This window comes from Cyprinodon tularosa, unplaced genomic scaffold, assembly GCF_016077235.1.
Source record: "Cyprinodon tularosa strain WSP-4 unplaced genomic scaffold, ASM1607723v1 ctg22, whole genome shotgun sequence".
Taxonomy (NCBI): Eukaryota; Metazoa; Chordata; class Actinopteri; order Cyprinodontiformes; family Cyprinodontidae; genus Cyprinodon; species Cyprinodon tularosa.
The window spans coordinates 902,606-917,245 of NW_024038821.1; the positions used below are offsets into that span (position 1 = coordinate 902,606).

Below are 14,640 nucleotides of genomic sequence, written 5' to 3' on the forward strand. Positions count from 1 at the left end.
ATAAATCTAAATGCCAGTTAGTCCTGGAAGAAAATCTGTTGGAGGCTTACAGGTTAGACTGCAGCCACAGTCAGACTGTAAACATACAGCTTCAGCTACAATGAACTGGTTTACATTTAAGTGCTGAAGTGGTCCAGTCAAAGTCTAGACTTAAGTCCTATTAAACATCTGTGACATCTTTCATATTAATGTTCTAATCTGGTCTGATTGAACCATTTAACTCAAAAACAACAGAACTTTAACTCTGTAAATGTGCAAAGACTAGCAGCTGTAAGTTCAGCAAAAACTCCCTGCGACAGGTGCACACCACACTTTTCAGATTTATTTGCGATTTAAAAAAAAAGTTTTTTTTTCACTTACCATAGGACTTTGTGTTCCTCTATTATGTAACCTCTCAATTGAAATACAGTAAAAACCAAAAATCTAAACTTTTTTTCTGATTATTTCTTCTTCTCACTTTTTCAGTTTCAACCACAGAACGTTTATGATGGTACTGAGATCAGAGTATGTGACTAACCGTCTCAGCCATCAACTGTGTTGTTCCTACGTCAGTTTGGAAATAAATTAGTAATGTGTTTTAGGTCATGGTCCACCTTGAACACACATTTCTGACCAAGTTTAAACTTCCTGGCTGAAGTGTTGAGATGAGGCATCATTATTTCCATTGTACCCTTTACCCATGATGCCATCTATTCTCTGAACAACACCACTCTCTGCTGCAGTTTAACAGTCCTCACTTTCTGCACGCTTCAAAAACTTCACATACTTACAGTTTAGTCTGTCCGGTTATCCAATTTTTAAACACAGAACTAGGTGTTATAACTGAATAGCTCCTCAGTATTGGTACTTAAAAAGCTACATTACAAAATCCTTAAAATATCTCTAAAACATGACGGTGAACATATTTGCCAAAATTCAAACTTTACCTCACTAACCTGCTTTATTAAGACGTTGGCTGTTGTGTAACCCGATGAACTAGTATCTCAGGTATCTGAGTCTACCAGTTGTAATTACATTCAATGAAGAACAAGCAAGTGCTGCAGGAGCTTTTTATCAGGTATTTGACGAAGCATTATATAGGCGTTAAAAAATTAAGATCTATTCAAAATATTTAGGACTTCAACACAACAATTGAGATAATTAACATTTTTTCAAGGCCTTAAATTAAAATTTTTCTAAAAAAGAAAAAAAAAACAATGCTGCTACCTGTTACACATCCCAGTTAGAAGGGGAAAACTTTGGAAATTAACCTTTTAGGCCAATAAATCCAATAAAATCTTCATCTGCTCTTAGCGAAAACATAAAATTATCTGTATGCAAATTAATACTAAATATTTTTTATGAAACCAAGTGAGCTAGGACAAGGAAGTTTACCATGATATAATGCCTGATAGTGAGAATATAATTTTTTTTTTTATATATCTGCAAATTTTGGTCACAACTCTACATCGGTTTCAGGCTGTAACATAATATTTGAAAATATTCAAAGACTAATCATGAACCTGCTGCTGGTGTTCTTGCAGGCCTACCAGCAGCTATTTCATCAAACTTACACAGCTCTACTAACACACTCATTCTGCAGTTTCACACCATGACTGTTGGCAGGATTTTGGCCAACTGACCAGCTCACTCAGTGACTCATGTTCTGAAACTGGTTACCATAGAGACAATGAGCAAAACTACAACTGTGATACAAATACTGGATGAGTATAAATAGTGGCCCATTCACTTCAAATAGTGGATTTTAAAGCTACCACACTAAATCCATTAGCTGACACAGAAAATCAGGAGTAGATATGGGGAGTGAGGATAAAAAGAGAAAATCTAAAGAGTCATAGTGGGTGAGGGTGGAAGAGAGTAAAACAACTGCGAAGAGATGAGAAAATAAATGAGGCAGAAGGAAAATGGCGAGAGGTTTTATATAAGCATGACATTAAAGAAAATGACAGAAAGATTATTCAACTTCATGCAAGAAAAAAAATGAGAAAAAGAATCACTTACCATGTTGAAGTAAGAGCGGATCTTGACTCCTCTTGCTAGGTCCCAAACTATACAGTTTCCATCATGCCCAGCCGAGAACAGGATTCTTGGATCAAAGGGATGAGGCTCCAGGACAAACACCTCATCTTCATGACCCTGAAAAAAACAACAAACACCAAACACAATTATAGGGGGACCTGATATTCAGGGCTTTAGCTTGTTGCAACTAAAAAACTGTTCAACTGAAGAGGCACCAACATACAGAAAGCATCTTTATATTCATACTGACTATTAGGTAGGGGTGTAAATCACATTCATCATGGCGATTCGATTCAGTATCGATTTATTGACCCAACGATTTGATTATTTTCGATACTCAAGAATACACCACGATACTGTTAGATTTTTTTTTTTTTTTTTTTTTTTTTTTTTTTTTTTTTTTTTTTTTTTTTTTTTTAACACCTTACAGGCTAGACAAAGTTTTAAATTTGAAATAAATCAATGAAAGCTGTAATATTGTTATGCATTTTTTTTTTTTTTTTTTTTGAGAAACAACAGCAGATAACAGATAACCTCGCGAAGTCGAAAAGTTGCATAAAAAAATACTGCAGAAATACTGCACATAATCAGTGCAGTTCAATACCTCGGCTCCAGACGTCCCCGCCCCCTCCACAGACGCTCCGCTGCAACTCTCTACCAAATTGTAGCTGACCGCAAACAGTGCCGCAGACAGGAGGCCGGCTGGTTTTGTTTTTATGACCGAAATTGCGAAAAACAACTCGTGAAGTTTGACCCGCTAGAAGAGCGAGGTGCGCGAGAACGCTGGGACCCTTTTTCCACCTGGATCTCCGCTCTTTTTGGCCCTTATGTCCCTCCGTCGTCGGTCTAAACTCGCCCCCTCTTCCTCTCGGCCTCGGCCATATCTAGACCCACAGTGCGTAGCACAGACCACGCTTCAATATGGAGCATAAATCAAAAATGTCTGTGTCAAGCTTACTGCTGTAAGAGTATAACCAGGAAGCGAGGTAGGAGGGCAAAATAGGTTTAGCGCCACCGCAGCACGGGAGGAAGAATTACATCCAGGAGCAAATGGATAAAAATAGACTGGAGGAAAAAAAAAAAAACATGAATCGATACTCTTGCTGACGTATCGATGCATCGGATCTTCGGCTGTTGGATAAATGCATCGATACAAAACGATTATTATTCACACCCCTCCATTAGGGGTCAGGATCTAACGGGCCACTTTCATCACACAAACTCTGAGACACAATGCTGAATGATATTACTGATTAAAAACAAAATGGAAAGCCTGGGATAGGTAGTCCTTAGGGATTATGAGCTGAAAAACACAGCCAGGTCCTAGAGATCACACTGACAGCAGTAATAGCCGTGTAATAAAGACTACTACACAATATTGACTGCCATAAATCTCTTATATTTTGATGTCAAATACAGTAAGATTTGAAATTTCTTCAGATTATAAAATAATTTAAAATGCATCAACAGGTGTTAAAAAAAAAAAAAACATACAGCAGAAGCTTATCCATTTCAAAAACAAGGTCAAAACAAATAAATCTGTTAAAACCATGTATACACTCCTTAGATAGAGTTTAGGAGGGCAAGAGGCTGCCCTAATAAAGTTTCATTGTCAGTTTGTCTGGATAGTCTTAATGTGTGTTTTATTAAAAAGCCATAATGGAAATAAAACAGAAATGATCCCAGTAAAGCAATTATTGCCGCCTATGAGTTTGTTAAGAGTTAAAAGCTCATGTTCATTAGTTTTAGATGAATCATTTACAATCAAACAGATCATTCAGTGTTAGACGCACATCTACGGCTGTTACTGGTCTTCTCAGAATTGGATATACCATCATTTCCCCCAGGTACAGACCACATGATATTTAAAAACATCAGAGCTCTAACAAAGACGCGACAGACTACAGTTAGCATGTCCAATGCAGAAAAGGACTCAAAGGCATCTTAGAGTAGTAGATAGAAGGGCTTTTCTCTCTTAACAGAGTATCACACCAACGCTGTATTGCAATTAAGAACAAAAGTCCTGGGATAAAATCATTTGGACAAATGAGTGCAACCGAAAAATGTTTTAAAAAGGATTTTTTTAAAAGCATGTCAGCACACACACATCAAACCAAGTGCTAAACACAGTGTTGGAGGAGTAATGATTTGGGCCAATTTTGCCATCAAAGAGCCACAGGACATTAATAGTTTTCAATATTTTTTTTGTACATTCTGAGTACCTCTATGTACAAAACATTGGGCCTCACGCAACATTTTGTATTCTTGCCGCAAGTTTTTTTTTCTTTTTCTCCTATTGTAGGCTTTTATGAACGCGACACATCAGATTCCCCAAACGTTCTTAATTAAAGTAAATGATCATAAATGATCCTCGTGAACTTGATGCACTCAACATGCACTTAAGTTACCATGTGTAACAAGAAATGTACATTTGAATAATCACCACCCAGAAAATTCCATATAGGACTATGAATTTGCACGCCTCTGTGAATGAACACGCAGCTGTTCATTCATAGAAATGATACTGAAGACAAAGAAGAAAAAACTTTAAAGGTTTGCAGTTAAGTTCTGTTGACTGAGAGCCGAGCAGCAGAATTACAAGCCCAGTAACAAGCCAAGCAGTGGGGAATAAATTATAAAATCTGTAAAAGACGTAGTTGTGCTTTCACAGAATAGAAAAAAAAATAAAAAAATAAATAAATAAATATATATATATATATATATATATATATATATATATATATACATACATACATACATACATACATACATACATACATATACATTGCTCGATGTTAACCATCGCCAGATCTCCCGGGGCCAGAAGTTTTTATTGTCTTGTGAGTACAAATTTGCCGCCGAAATGCAATGATCAAAAAAAAGTTATTTATCACTTAAAATTACTTTAAAATCACCGACATTCGATGAAAACGACCCCGAAGCGTTGCCGGCGCCATTTTTGTTGTTTTGTACACATTCTCGTGTGATTTGAAAAAGGCACGTGATTTGAAAAAGCCGGATAATTTTCCACCAGATGGAGTGATTTTTGTCCACCTAGCTGTAATTTTGATGTAGTTACCAAAAAACAAACGGCTGCATTTATTTTGTCAGAGAAAACTAATCCTGAGTCAGCTAAAAGTCAGGGAATTCTGAAATTATGTAAGACTGTGGAAACCCTGTATAAAATAACTATGTATAATGATTCTCTAGAAAAGTCACATTATATTAATAGTATTATCTTGTATAAACATACCGTGACTCTAAAATAAAAGTTATTTATTTGTGACCTTGACTTCTGTCTTTTGATTTATCTTAAGTTTTTAACCTGTCAAGTTTTTTTTTTAGATTTTTAAAATTACAATATATATATTTTTTCCAAGCACACAACAGTTTAAAGCAAAGTTTAGTTTAAAAGAATGTGCAGGAAGGATTGAAAAGCATGTTAACATGATAATGTAGGCTTGAGTTCATTATCCGACGCATGCATATACACATCAGGAACCTGTTAACTTAAAAAATACTGAATTACAAAAAACATTAAAAAAAAAAAAAACATGTTTCATTGATATATATACAAAAATGAATATTAGGAACTATATTTATCAAACATTATACTGGGCAAGTAAAAATTGTTTCTGGTCAAATGAAATGTGAAAGTCACTTGCCCTTTGGGCAAGTGGTAAAAATCCTTAACATCAACCCCTGGAGTGTATTTCTTTAAAGTTAAGACAAGTTTAAAGTTATCTTCATTGAAAAGTACAGTGCTTTTCCTTCAAAAATAAGGACATTTCAATGTGACCCCAAACTTTTGAACAGTAGTGTACATGATATATAATGATGTAGCATAATAAAATTAACAATTGCTTCTACGTAAACAAATGTGGCCATTTAGTGTAAACACTAGATTTGGAGCTGAATGATTGTGCAAGTCTTCTATGTCAAGTGAGGAGCATTTGTACAATTTGTTTATACCTAAGAGAAGGTTCAAAATAGGAAAAAAAAATGGTGAATGAGTAATTTTCTCCTAGATCACATAGGAATTATTTAAGAACTAATTTGTTTGTATGAACAGTCCCAGCATGAGGCCATTAATGTAACTGAATATAACATTATCTGTAGGTCCTGCAATGATACAGCAGAAATAAAGAAAGTGTAGTAATGCATTATCCTTGTGAACAAAGTCAGATCACTTATTATTTTTATTAGAGAACTACACAGAGTATATGGAACTAATTGTAGGTTATTTTTCTTTTGCAGTCTGAACTGTGGTAGCTTATTTTTGTTTGGGATACAATAGAATAGAATAGAATAGAATAGAATAGAATAGAATAGAATAGCCCTTTATTGTCCCACAGCAACAAATGTCAGAATTTGCTCAGTTTATGACTTCTGGGTCCAATTTAACTGGATTTAGAGTTTTCCAGGAAGATATCGGGTAGTAAAATAGACATATTTTGTATTCTGAAAGAAAGTGCTTTTAGTAAGAAATCTAATCTCTAAATATGGAGGGAGATAAATCTAGACTCATTGCCTAAATTGACAGATCAAAGGAAAAACATGTCAGATTTACAGATTGTGAAAAAGGTTTATAGATCTACTTTTATATCAGTCATTACTTCCTGTTTGTGGGCATTTAGATTCTAGAGAACAGCAATAATTTTCTTACACAGGGAAACAGGTTTCTTATCTATATTATCGCAAATATAAAATTAAACAAATTTCCTCTGCACATGTTAAGTATTATTAAGGGTTCTTTCTTTAGAAAATGAAAAGAAAAAAATGGTACAGTGCATTAAAATATTGAACCTTTTTTTAAACTCAGTTTCCATGGGGAGAAAAAAGCAAATAAATGTCGCAGTTGAAACGGACTGTGTAGGAACTCCTCACAAAGAACCGGGAAGTCAAATAGACTAAAGATTAGCCAAAACTGGCTCAAGCAAACAGTAATGTTATAAAGGACTTTGGGCCTACGCTGTTCACCAAAACCTGGTATAACCAGATAAAGGCAGACAGGAAATAACTGCCTAAAACAGCAGCTTAAAAAGGTTTGTCTCATTTTGTGTTTTTAGTTTTACTGTTTTTGCAAAAAAAAAATAAAAAAATTTTGAATACAAAATCCTTTGAATTTTGCCTACATGAATGTTGAATCTGTTGTGTTTTTTGTAAATGTGTGGTTAGTTTGTAAAGATTTTAGGATCTGGTAAAGAACAGATAAATGATTAATTGTAAAACTTAACTGTACAACACAAAGCAGACATTTAATTGGTTCCAGAGTTTAAATGCTCAGCGGTTCTTACCATCAGGACATGAACCAGGTTCCCAGTGATAGAGTTCCACACTTTCAGAGTCAAATTATTGGCTGCTGTGATCACAGTGCTGTCATGGCGATCCCAGGCCACCATGGTAACCTTCAGCTTAGTGACTTTATCTTCTAAGGGAGGAGGGTTGTACTTCCTGAGGGAAAAGAGAAATAATGTCAATAACACTGGCTGCATGATTTTTTACTTCAATAACAATGTACCAGAGAAAAAGTAGATCCGGTACTGTACAATGCTGCAAATTATTAAAGGTTTTGAAGATACAAACTATGCATGTGTTTGTTAGACCATTTAAATATTTTAATTTCCCGGTGCTAAGTAAGACCTTATCGCGACGCTAAGTCAGACTTAATGTCAATCAGGACTATCTAATGGCTACTGTTACTCCACTGCAAAGGTGCAGAAAAAGTTCCTGTAAACAGAAACTAAACAGCTCATCAACACGCTGAAAATATAGAAGTAAACTGTTGGGCCATTATTAAAGATGGAAAATATTTACTAGACCTATATACTGTATATATTGTTGATGTGTAACTAGAGCGCAACCACCTGCTCAGGCTCACAACACAATCCCTTTAGCTCAGCTGTTATAAACAAGGAGGCAAGTTTGTTTTTTTATCAAAATGGATAGAGAACATAATGTAGACAAAGAATGAAGTACAGAATGCTCTTAAGAGTTTTGTGGGTGGCTTTTAAAGAAGAGTGTTAATTTAGTCCTAGAAGGACAGTCTTGTGGTCCTACCTCCAGTTGAGACACCGCTCTGATGCAATGTCTGCCTGACGGGCTTATCTGATCTATCACTGCCATCCTCCTAAGCTAGCACAAGCAAACCGCTGCCTCTCTTCTGTTTTTGCTTTCCCTAAAATGTTTATTTCTGTTCGCAAGAACTGTCTTCTGCACCTACCTCGCGAAGTGAGAGTGGCCAAGAAATAGTCCTAATTAATATCAATGTCTGACATAAATCCTGGATGTTTTAGCATTGTTTAAATAGTCTAACAAAACACATCATTTTTCTAGCTTTAAATCTTTGATAATTTGTTCCTCTGTACAATACCGGAATAACTTTTTTCTCCGGTATGTTACCAGCTGTTTCTCAGTGACACTGTTACATCTCAGCTACAGACAGTTAAAGTTTCACTTCAAGTCCAAAAACATTGACTGTCCTTTCAAGTTCGTTTTTTCATTGAGTCTTTTCAAACTGAATTCAGGGGGAAATCTGAAGTAAAAGTTTTTGAAAAAGAGAACCATTTTCCACACTGTAGGCTGTTCAGATCTGCTGCCAAAACAGAGAGGCGGACTCTTGACTGGTGCTCATCAATTTGCTCTTCTTTTTTAAACTGAAACTAGAGCCAACCAGAGGTAACAAGAAGGCTGAATGGTGAAAAAGCATAGTAATGGGTAGTCTGAATTGCCCAGCCTGTCTGTCATGAAATATGCTGGCTGCAGAAACAGCCTCATCCTTATTGAAATCTCAAAGGTATCTGTGTTTCCTGGGGAACCAATGCAGAGGCTTATTGCTTACGTCTTACAACACCAACTACCTTCAGTGCTAAGAACAACAGCTTAAAATATCTCCTCAAAATCATATTACTTCTTACAAAAGTGTCTTTAACATTTCTTTTCACAAAGCCCATCCAGTAACTTCAAACTACAGTTATGTTGTAAAAGGCTAATTGTGCATCCTTCACCTATACAGTTCCCACATATTAAGAATCAGCTTGCAGAAAAGAAACAGAGAGGCTGCCATAGAGAACAATAAAAACTGTAAATGCTAAACTTTGTTTAATCTTCATCTTGGAACCAAAACAAGCCATACCTCCCCTCCCCCTTTGCCTAACCTTGCAGAAAAGTCTGATGCTACCTAGCCACAAAAACATTAACCTGCTATTTCCTGCCTCCTTGAACCGGTTTTCTTTAGTACATTTTATGTCTGACAGCAAATTTCATCTTTAGAAACAGCCATGCTGGGGAGGTAGCTGTTTAAAAACCAGCCTTACTCTTATGGAAGAAGCTTGTAATCTTCAACGAGTCTGATTGGCTTAGTTTTTCCTGTGTCTTTTTCTCTCAATTTTCAAAACCTAGAGCTCAATTTGCTCATCAATTATTCAGATTTAACCATTTAGATTATGGTCCGATTTATGACCATCGACGACCAAACACTAATAGTCAGGTAACCATATCTGGCAATCATTGCATAGAAAGGAAGCAGCAGTGGAAGAAACAGCAACCTTATTTGACAACAACGTAGTGGGACAGCTTATTTAAAGATACATTCCTGCCTCTTAAACAATCAATAGAAAGTCTAGAGCTATGTTAAAAGACAGAATATAGCATAAAATAACCAAGAAATTAGATGTTCCTCACACTGGACCATTTAAAGCTTGATCCTCCCAGGCTTTAGCTTGAATTTTTGGACACAAAAAAGCATAACCTTTTAGACTTTAGTGCGCAATCCCAAATACCATTAGGTCATGATAACAGAAGCTTTCTGTAATTTGGAAAAAACAAAACAAACAAAAAAAACATGCTTTGTTACTATTAATATCAACACAGGCTTAAAAGACGCTTTTAAGAGGATCTTCTGCAGACATCTACTAGGGATGAGTCTTGCCATGGTTGTTGCGAAACGATACATGTCACAATACTTGGGTTGCAATACAATATTATCACGATATTACAATATATCACAATTTTCAAGATCTAAATTAAAGATATAGATGATAAATCAACTGCTGTATATGTTCATAAAAAGATAGTGATCATTATTTATTTTGGCATCCATGTTTTTTGGGGTTTGAGTCAGTCCACATCATCCACTGTGACTACCCTGCAGATATGGTGCTGCCCCACACAGCAAAAGGGCTCCACATCACTATCTACCTTAGTGGCGATGCAGAGGAAGCCCATTTTGATGCATTGTTTGAAATACATTTTTTATTTTTATTTTTTTAAATCGATACTAGGAACTAAAAATAGATGTTATATCAGGCAGCCAAAAATCCCAATATATCGCCAAATCGATTTTTTCTTACACCCCTAACATCTGCGTATTTTAGGCTGCAGGAAAGTCAGAGAGAACAACACTTCTCAGCAGGTAACAGTAAGGCTCATCAGAATAAAGCAGAGGTATAACCAATGCCCCAGTTTCAATAACAATCTTGATACCTTAGAAGAAAAGTGTCTGCACTCTGTGTCAGTCTTAAGGGCAGATTAGAGTTCTGCAACCGCACACATCAAAAGTCGCTTGGGTCTGGTCGCAAGCCAGTTTTGCTGGAATTTCTAGGGATGCACAGCAGTTTCCCGCCAAAGCGCAAGAAAGAGCCTAATGGAGAACTCGCGAGAAATTCGGCAGATCGCACCGGATAGAGATGAAAAACCACAGAGACAGCCGGAAAGGCGTACCAAGGACAAATCACAGCTGTTTTTTGTTTGCGACTTCTGCTTGAGGTCTGTGCGGGTTTGAAACTGTCCAACGCGTAGTCATGATCTTTTTGAGGCGACGACCGTTGCAGAACCTCTGCGCAGGGGACAGAGACAGTCTGGACGGTTGCAGAGGCTATGCGTCAGAAAAATAAATTGGCCTTAAGTCAATTCAAGTTAGTTGGATTACATTAAATAATATCTGTAATGTTGTAAGAATCTAATATACTACAAGGAGTGATTTCATAATTAATTTTAGAGTGTTTTTTTGTTCCTTATTTCACTTTAGAATGGTCTCTGATGACCAGCATTAACCTACAGCGCATCCTGAAGAGGTCAAGGAACCCAGTCACAGTGGCGCCTCCATTCCCAAGAAAAATACATTTTTTTTTGTACATAAATAAACACAGAAACAAAACCGCTTAAGGCTGTAAAATCATCTGAAGCATTTTTGGCTGCACACACTCACACAGAAACACACACACTTACCCAGGCAGTTTGGTCTGCATATCCAGCAGAATGCTCTTCCAGCCCTGAGGCTGCAGCTGCCAGATTCGAGCTGTACCATCTCTGCTGCCACTCACAAACCTACAATACATAAACATGCATGAAAGGGAACAATAGTTCTGCTTTACACTATAAATCATTCTTCCAATACGTACACTTCAGACAAAAAAAACAAAATCTATTTTGGTAGCTTTCCTCTACAGCTTTTGCATTTTTGTATGTCTTTTTCACAGCTGAGATTACGACAGCTGAGGGGGAAAAACAGATAAGCAATTTCGTTTCTGCAAACCCCATACAGGCACATTTGGTTAAACATCGGAGAACTAAGTGAGGAAATAAGTCACCGCCTTTGCTTGTGTGTGACACATAGTGTGTATAACAGCATCTATCAAGCATTAACTTAGGTGGCTGATTCTGCTGACACCATCAAGCTGCAGCACCCAGAGGTTCCGTTAAAAACAGCGCTGCATATCAACACCTGATATTATCTATGGAGCACAAAGACACAAACCTACCTGTCACTGCAATGTGAAAACTGGATGCTGTCAACTTTATCCTATGTGGGAAAATGAAAGAAATATCAGAAAGCCCGCCCACATTTCTTTGAGCAAATGACACCTTTGAATTAAGACCAATTGTTATATTTTCATCCACAGCTTTTAACATTTCGTTCACTTGCAAAAAAAATATCATGGTTCTCAGTAGCTACGTTTACATGCGCAAAGTTTCCCCGATCCGATCCAAACCTTGGTTGATCGGAAATTCAAAATCTCCGTTTATATGGACACTAAATGAAATGATCCGATCATGACGTGTGTATACATGTACCAAGCGTTGGATCAGATTAAATCTTTTAAGCATGCGCAGAACTTCCTGCCAAACTTGGCAGTTCTGTCTGCGTCTGGTTTTTGGGAGGCCTGACAAACGATGCGCTCGGAGCGAGCGGAAAGAAAAAAGGAGAGAGGAGGAAAAAAGCGCTTGGCAGCGAAATGTCCGAGAGAAAATGTAGAGAATGAGCGATTGAACCGGCGTGGGAGAGCGAGTGGGCTGTGGAGAGAGAAAAGAGGAAGAGGAGGAGGATAAATTCCTGCTTCCTGCAGCTTTAAATGAACTTGAGTGTATAAGTCGGCGTTCCTAGACTCCTCCCGCCATGTTGTTCACAGCGAGAGCGAGAGAGACCGGTGGTTTCCTGTTGTTGACAAGGCGGAAAACGTCACGCTGACGTCGCACACATGCGCAGTGAAGATTATTTTACTCTTAAGATCCGAATGGGTGTTTACATGGACGCCAATCGGAATGGCGATCGGCAAAAACCACCTCTCTCATTCGGAATTAAATTTAGATCCGATCGGACCGAATCGGATTAGAATCTTCAGTCTGACATGTTTACATGAAACATTTTTGATCTGATCAGGCCTTCAATCCGATTAGTTGTGTCCATGTAAATGTAGCTATTGTTAGCAGATGGTGTTATAAAACAAATATTTAACAAACCATAAAAACAACAAATAGATTTAATGAACATGTGGACTCACTGTGTGGGACTCAAGCTCAGAGATTTTCTCTGGTTGACCTGACCCAAAGTAGTAAACCCTAATGATGTGATCAGTGCTTCCTGTGGCAAGGAACATCCCACCTGGACACAGAGACAAAGGATCAGCCTCCAACCTCAGGGTTTCAATAACTCCATTAGGCATTTCCATAACACCTTCCATATCATTGGCTAGTTTTAAATAGTGTCCTATTAATTCAGGTCTGGTCCATCTGACCAAAGCATCTAATTCTACAAGTCTGGGTCCCTACATGTAATATCATTGCTTATTTTCTCCTGTCAGCAGTTTTTCCATTCTCTGTAGCTCCTCCATGGTGAGATGCTTCGCTGTTTAGCAGCTTTTCTGTTGAACAGCATGCAGTCGTATCATACTTCTTCAGTTTTCACACCACAGACTGAACGATCCTCTGTGAGATCGTTGATCTTGGGATATTAATATTGTTTTAGCAGCTAGGTTCATTGCATTGTAATATATTTAGGAGTATCCGAGTAGAGAGGGTTTGAAAGGTATGATCAAATATAAAGATGACCAGCAGGTGTTTAAGTGACCATAATGTAATGAGCCTTTTCATTTTTTTAAAACAGGACTTGAAGTGGTTAATAGATTAATTTTTAGTTAATTTGAGTGGAATAACATTAAATAAATTTAAGCTAAAAAATATAAAGCTTGTACCAGACTGTAGCACAAACTGCACACCTACTATACAGTCAGTGCTATCTAACTACAACAGCTAGAGGGTTTGAAATGTTGCTGGTTAATAAAAGCAGGTTGACTTCACCTGCACTGAAGGAGGAGCAAATCATCTGGACGCCGGGTCTGGACCGCTCTGTGAATTTGCTGGGCCTCTGGCTGCAGAAACATCAAGAGAATAATTCATAATGTGCAGATTTATACAACTTCTTCATAAAAGCTGATAATCTTTAATGAATGTTTTAAACAAAGATGGGAGACAAACTAAAGGACTGGCAGGTCTGTAAAATGCTTCCTACAGACGGTACGAGTGGCGCTTCTGCAGGAGCATAACGTGACTGCTTTTTCTCACCCAAATTTGAGTGTGCGAGCGTCCCACTGCCAGAAGCAGATGGTGCCGTCGGCTCCGGTGGAGGACAGGTAGCGTTTAGAGCCACTACAGAGAGGCGAAAACTGCAATGAAAACCAATTAGTTGGTTACTGGGGAGCATATCAATGACAGTGAATTCTTTTATACTTTTTCATGTTAAAACCACTTTAATATTTATTTTAATGGAATTTAGATAGTATACCAACAGAAACTGGTGTTTGAGTTATATGAAGCATAATACATGGATTTCAGTATGTTACCTCTGCATTTCAACTTTTCTTTTAAAACTCTTCAAAATAAGGTCAAATTTACGGTGGCCCTGAAGTGCAAACTGCAACTACAAATCTAAAAGCACAACTGCATTAAGGAAATCGCAACTACATAAAGCAAAGCGCAACTACATTAAGAAAAAAAAAAAAACTACATAAAGCAAAGCGCAACTACATTAAGGAAAACACAATTACATTAACTTACCGGAAAACGTAGGTACCAGTGGGAAACATGAGACATCGCTGATTGGACGACGGCGCCGTTTGACCCTTGAACTGGAAGTCATTCTGCCTGCTGCGGCTTTTGAAAACATGGATATTGTCGGCGCCCCAAACATAGCTGCCGTTATCCAGGAATATTTTGAATCAGGACATACGTACAAGGTGATACTGGATATGCTCAAGACTAATCACGAAATTTTAGTTAGTTGGCGTACACTGAAGACACACTTAAAAGAAGCTGGACTGTTCAGACGACGCAACTTCCGGTTCA

At 37.4% G+C, this 14,640-nt stretch overlaps 1 protein-coding gene across 2 annotated transcripts in view; it reads right to left on the reverse strand.

Moving 5' to 3' along the window:
• The window catches only part of LOC119784171 (pleckstrin homology domain interacting protein), a 54,775-nt gene that overhangs the window by 25,845 nt on the left and 14,290 nt on the right, over window positions 1-14,640 (reverse strand). For both annotated transcript variants that reach the window (XM_038286109.1, XM_038286108.1), the window contains exons 9-15: window positions 13,861-13,961; window positions 13,597-13,667; window positions 12,801-12,901; window positions 11,781-11,821; window positions 11,248-11,346; window positions 7,317-7,473; window positions 2,002-2,136 (exon numbers count right to left, since the gene is read on the reverse strand). In XM_038286109.1, coding sequence (XP_038142037.1) covers window positions 2,002-2,136; window positions 7,317-7,473; window positions 11,248-11,346; window positions 11,781-11,821; window positions 12,801-12,901; window positions 13,597-13,667; window positions 13,861-13,961 — 705 coding nt within the window. The remainder of the gene's footprint in view (window positions 1-2,001; window positions 2,137-7,316; window positions 7,474-11,247; window positions 11,347-11,780; window positions 11,822-12,800; window positions 12,902-13,596; window positions 13,668-13,860; window positions 13,962-14,640) is intronic.